At 44.3% G+C, this 6,060-nt stretch overlaps 1 protein-coding gene across 1 annotated transcript; it reads left to right on the plus strand.

Moving 5' to 3' along the window:
• Positions 1-4,076: 4,076 nt before the first annotated feature.
• Positions 4,077-4,745, plus strand: LOC308331212 (ubiquitin-conjugating enzyme E2 R1-like; the record flags this gene model as incomplete). The annotated part of the gene is made up of 1 exon (XM_080786491.1): positions 4,077-4,745. One exon carries the CDS (start codon positions 4,077-4,079, stop codon positions 4,743-4,745), a length of 669 nt encoding a protein of 222 aa, XP_080642617.1.
• Between the last annotated feature and the right edge of the window lie 1,315 nt (positions 4,746-6,060).

The raw sequence follows: 6,060 nt of genomic DNA on the forward strand, positions 1-6,060 counted from the left end.
GAGAGAGAGAGAGAGAGAGAGAGAGAGAGAGAGAGAGAGAGAGAGAGAGAGAGAGAGAGAGAGAGAGAGAGAGAGAGAGAGAGAGAGAGAGAGAGAGAGAGAGAGAGAGAGAGAGTGAGAGGTGAACGGATCAATGGTGGGAAAAAGTACTCAATAGTGCAAATACAAGTAGGCCTAATTTTAAGTACGGAATTCAAAATGTACTTAAAAGTACATTTTAGTAGTAAAAAAAAAAGTAGTAGTAAAAGTACAAATGTATTGGCATCAAAATATACTTGAAGTACGTGTACCAGATGGAAAAGAATGCAGAATGTCCCAATTCAAGTTTTCAAATGTAAAAAAATCCGATCTACTCACAATCGTGATGCATTGCGACGCATTGTGAGCTTGTAGATCTGCTATTTTCAAACGCCCGAAATGTATACAGTAGAAGTAGTGGAGTAGAAGTAAAAGTATTGGAAATAACGGAAATACTAGTAAAGTATACAAATATACCTCAAAAAGTACAGCACTGGAGTACCGTGATATGTACTTATAGTTGCTTTCCACCACTGATCTGCCTCTTTCCCTTTAAAAAACCCACAACTATGGGGCCCAAAGGGCCGCGCTGGGCGCCCCGACCCGGCCCGACCCGTACAGTACAGTCAGAAATATTAACTGTTCCAGCAGGGAGGAGGAGGGTCTCTTTGAAAAGGCCTGCCAAGAATAATTTACCACATGTAACATTTCCCTTCGAAGCCACAAAGAGCCACCATCCCGGTCCCTCCCTCTCTCTCTCTCTCTGAACCCATGGATAACAAGGGCCTCAGCGCAGCCAGCGCTGTGGAAATAATAGAGATATATAATAATGGAGAGACCGACGGCATTCATTCATAAGTACTGTAGTCACTCACATTCTGAACTTGTGAAACTCTCTCATTGATGTGGCAAAGTTGGTGCATGTGCACATGCAAGCACATGCAAGCACATGCGCACACACACACACACACACACACACACACACACACACACACTTACAGTAGTAGCCTGTACAGTATAATGCATGCATGCTGTGTAGTCTGGTATCAGTAAAATGCATCGTGTCACTGATATACTTGCAGCTGAAACGAGTGAAAAGGAAAACATACAGCACTACCACTGACTGATGGGGAGACAGACAGACAAGACAAGAGGGGTGCAAACCAAATGGTGAAGTAATTGATGACATTTTTAAATTCCATTCAACTTCAAGTGTGTATACCTCAGTTTTGTTTTCAAATGCAGAAACCTGCATGCCGTACAATATGCCCATTTGGAACCTAAACTGCTCTCTCTATCTCTCTGGAATGTTCCAATAAAGTCTACACAACATAAAAGCCACAAGAAACAATCAGTCTATCAAAGCTGACTGTCTTAATGTAAACAGCAATGGGCGCGACACACACACACACACACACACACACACTCACACGTCACACACACAGAATAGCCTAATAAACCTTACTAGGTTACAGTAGGCTACAAAAGCAGCCTGATATAGAATGCTCATCATTACATACAGTCATATTAACAACTCACAATGCATGGCCATATCGAGCTACACCGGGTACCACAAGCATGAGGTTCTGCACAGCGGCAGCAGCAATAACCAATAATGATAATAATGAATGAAAGCTAATTAAAGCAATCTTTTTACCTGTTAGAAGACTAGAATAAGGGCCTGCTCCACCATAAGGCTCCACGTAGGCTACAGCACTCATATAGCAGCCTCTTCATGGAAGTCTTTGAATAAAGAGCAACTTATCCATTCTCCAGCATGAATAGTGGATATAGCCTACTGTTGTTGCTTCATGGTTAGCCCCGCTCGGGACCCTACGTACAGTTTGTTTACACTACACGTAGGCTACTTCATGGTCTTCTTCAGCAACAAAACACAGAAGCTACTACTAGCATAAAGGGGAGCTGTTGTTGAGACTTTTAAGCCACAAAGCCCCTTTTTTGGTTGTTTCACACCAGTTGCAAAAAAACAACAACTTCTGTTTTCTTTTTTTACTCAGTAGGCCCTCGTAATATAATAAATAATATGTTCATGCATACTTAGACAGCTAGCAGCAGACCGCTGTATGACCAGGTACTGAACAGCTTTCACAGGTGTTACAGATACTAATTCAGTGTTGCCAGATCTTGCGAGAGAAATAAGCAACCAGGTCTCTGAAACCAAGACAAAATAAGTGACTATGTAGCCATAGATAGGCCACACAAGCACTTAAACCTATGTTTAGCCTTTAGCCTACATGGGGTATTTGAAAAGCAATAGCCAATCTTGCAAGCAAACAAATCTTTGTGAAAATTGTGGAATGTTTTTTTTAATTAAATACACAAATCGTGTATGGGGGGGGGGGGGGTGTCTTGTATGTATGATGCAAAATATGTTCAGGTGAAGATCCGTGGACACATATAGGCTACATATTAATTAAATATTAAAATTACTTTTTGGGTCTTTTTAGTAGCTTAACTACAAAAACAAATTTGGGAAATAATCTATATTCATTTGATATACCATTGCTGTGTTCTTGTAATTGAGCGGCATTTTCCATCAACCAGCTGTTTAAAAACCAGGAAGAGACTCCTGCTGTAAGCGGCATCTTGCTGCCTCTAAAATTGGCCTCTGATTGGTCTGGCCTGGGGTGTCAGAATGCTTCACAGCAGCAGAAGGCAGTGTGAAACACTATATAAGTAAGATGGACAACACTCCGGCCACCCTTGCGGGTACAGAGGCTACAACCACTTATCTGCTAACTTTGAGACACTGCTCATATGCCGGGTAAACAAGCGATTCTGCCTTGGCATCTTAACCAGTGCTACTTAACCCGCAGCCCATGGGCTCCAGCCCCTGCTTAATTATTTTTCTGCATCTACGAACATATTCGGACCCCCTAGTCTAAGGTAGGCACTTTTTACAGTTAAGATATCTGTAAGATTGAGTATGGTCAAATGTACTGTAACAGTATCCTCAACTTTTTTTGTTCCTTTTTAAAAATAACTCAGTTGACAGAGCTACATTTTAATTATCAATTTAACACTGAGAAAACAATTAGCTCAATGTAGGTCAACTACTTTTTCTATGTAGCTGTAGCTTTTCAACCTACAGTTCTCCAGGGGCAGAAATGTAGCTTGATCAAGCGACTGCCATGGTGAACTGCCTAGTAGCTGACCCAACACTGAACATAAGGTGTCGTGAGTCGTGAGTGCAAAAATAAATAAATGCAGGCCTTATTACAAAGCCTAAAAGGCAAAAAATGAATGTATTTTCTATTCATAATGTTCCAATGTCCGATGCCAAAAACACAATTAAATTGTTTTGCAAATTTATCGTCAAATGAATTAGGCTAATTAATCCAGCCCTAGCAGAGCCAACATTTCCGATTCATATAGGACATTTCTAGGAAGGGAGAAAACCACAAATAATCAATTCAATCTAGAATAAAAAGGGACACACACAAGAATTATGTCTAAGGAAGACAGACAGACAGACATACAGGCAGGCAGGCAGGCAGACATGCAGACAGACAGACAGACAGACATAAGCCCAACAACATCATCGTAAATCGGCACATCACGTTGGACAACATTGTTATACCCATACATGGAGAATGAGTTTGCTCACTGGTGTGTGACGTCAGCCCAAAGCCGGATCAGAGAGAGAGAGAGAGAGAGAGAGAGAGAGAGGGAGGGAGACAGTGAATATCCTAACAATCACAAGGACGTTGCAGAGAGGTAATTATTCATATAAGAGAAAGAGCCAATGGTGGACGAGCATGAAACTCATAATGATGTCACAGCACCATTAAAGGAGGCCAATGGGAGTATTTAGAAGGAATGCTCATCGTGTGGCTGGTAAGCAGCAGTAGAGTTGATCTGGTTGAAATCTTTGAACTCCATAAAGTCCAGTCAAAAGAATTCTAACGTGTTTCTGGAAGGAAATCATTGTGGAGTTCAAAACCTATAAGGGCTTATTGGCTAATATACTGTATATCATTTGAAAACTCATACAGAAGCGAAGCTATTTGCAGACAGCTCATTGGCGGAACAGCGACATGGCTCACGTAACCGGCTCTCAGAAAGCGTTGATGCTGGAGATGAAACACCTCCAGCACGAGCCCGTCGAGGGCTTCAAGGTGAGCCTGGTGGACGAGTCGAACATTTACGCCTGGGAAGTGGCCATCTTCGGCCCGCCCAACACGCACTACGAGGGCGGCTACTTCAAGGCACGCATCAAGTTTCCCGCCGACTACCCGTACTCGCCGCCCGCCTTCAGCTTCCTAACCGAGATGTGGCACCCCAACATATATGAGAACGGCGACGTGTGCATCTCCATCCTGCACCCACCCATCGACGACCCCACGAGCGGCGAGCTGCCGTCGGAGCGCTGGAACCCCACGCAGAGCGTGCGCACTGTGCTGCTCAGCGTCATCTCGCTGCTCAATGAGCCCAACGTGTCGTCGGCGGCCAACGTCGACGCCTCGGTCATGTACCGCAAGTGGCGCGACAGCAAGGGCCGCAACAAGGAGTACGTGGAGGTCATCCGCAAGCAGGTGATCGCCACCAAGGCCGAAGCGGAGCGTGACGGCGTCAAGGTGCCCACCACGCTGGCCGAGTACTGCATACGGAGCAGCGCCACACACGACGACGTCGGAGACGACGACTACTACGAGAACTACGACGAGCTGGACGAGGATGAGGATGACTGCTACGACGAAGACTGATGCCGACGTCTCCGTCCCGAAGGCGCGTTCCCACCGAAAGATAATATCATGCCAGGTTTTGCATTGACTCTATTTAGTTGTGCGGCTCGAACCAATATTTCGGTGGGAACCCACCTTGAGAATTATCGCTCCTTAAATGCTGTGATTCTCATTTCAAGGACCCCATACAGTTTAGTGTCCATAAGACCATGGACCCCTCACAACTCTGTAAATTGATCTGTAAGGGTCCATTTTGTTCCTAAATGTATATAATTTAGGTAGGAACCCCCTGGAACCCCTGCAAGACGGACCTCTGTGGGTCCCCGGGCACCACTTTGAGAACCCCTGCCTGTTTGATTCTCAAACTTTTCCAAATGAATATGGACCCCTGCTTGTACCCCGAACCAGACATTGAGAACCAGTGCCATAAGGTCTTGTTGACAGATGACACAATGTGCGAAGTACGATGTGAGGTTTGGAGAGACGTCATATTACGGATCTTAGGGCTGAATGAATGACCTGATACTGATTAAAGCTAAAGCTAAAGATAGAGGGAAGACAGAATGCCGGAATTGAAATTAAGTTAAAAAATGAAAGAAACTGCCAACCTAATTCTCACCGTGGTCACAAACTTGAACTTAAATCTCTCACTGTGTCCCCCCAGCTCTTACCCACCATCTCGACCTTCGTCTTTAAGAAACCCATCGTTGTCTTCTCTCTCAGCACAGGTTCGACAACTCCATCACCGGTGCAAGCGGGGAGCTGCACGCTTAAACAAAAATCACACCTGTATGAAGTGAGGGGTGCTCTTATCATCATACATCATCTTATTCTGGCCAATCACAATTTGTGTCCTCACTTTTGTCTTCAATGTTTGTGTTTACACACTTTTGTCTTCAATGTTTGTGTTTACACAAACCCTCAAAGCTGAACATAGGGCTAGCGCCTCTCAAAGCACACAAATACATAATACATTTGCCAACAGAAAGCTGCAATGGCTTTTGCTCACAATTTGCCTTTCACGTTGGGGTTTTTCTCACGACTCTGGGAGAGGCTGCTGGTGCCTCCACAAGTTATTTTGTTTACCCCCACACGTGTGCCATATATTTATCTTTCTACTTCTTTTTTTCATCATGTGTAATAGAAGTCAATGGACGGCTTCGGATTGTCCAGATTTTGGCACGGATGATTGCGAATGAACATAGGGCTAGCGCCTCTCAAAGCACACAAATACATAATACATTTGCCAACAGAAAGCTGCAATGGCTTTTGCTCACAATTTGCCTTTCACGTTGGGGTTTTTCTCACGACTCTGGGAGAGGCTGCTGGTGCCTCC

The sequence above is a fragment of the Protomyctophum bolini genome (assembly GCF_963924005.1).
Source record: "Protomyctophum bolini genome assembly, chromosome: 16".
NCBI lineage: Eukaryota > Metazoa > Chordata > Actinopteri > Myctophiformes > Myctophidae > Protomyctophum > Protomyctophum bolini.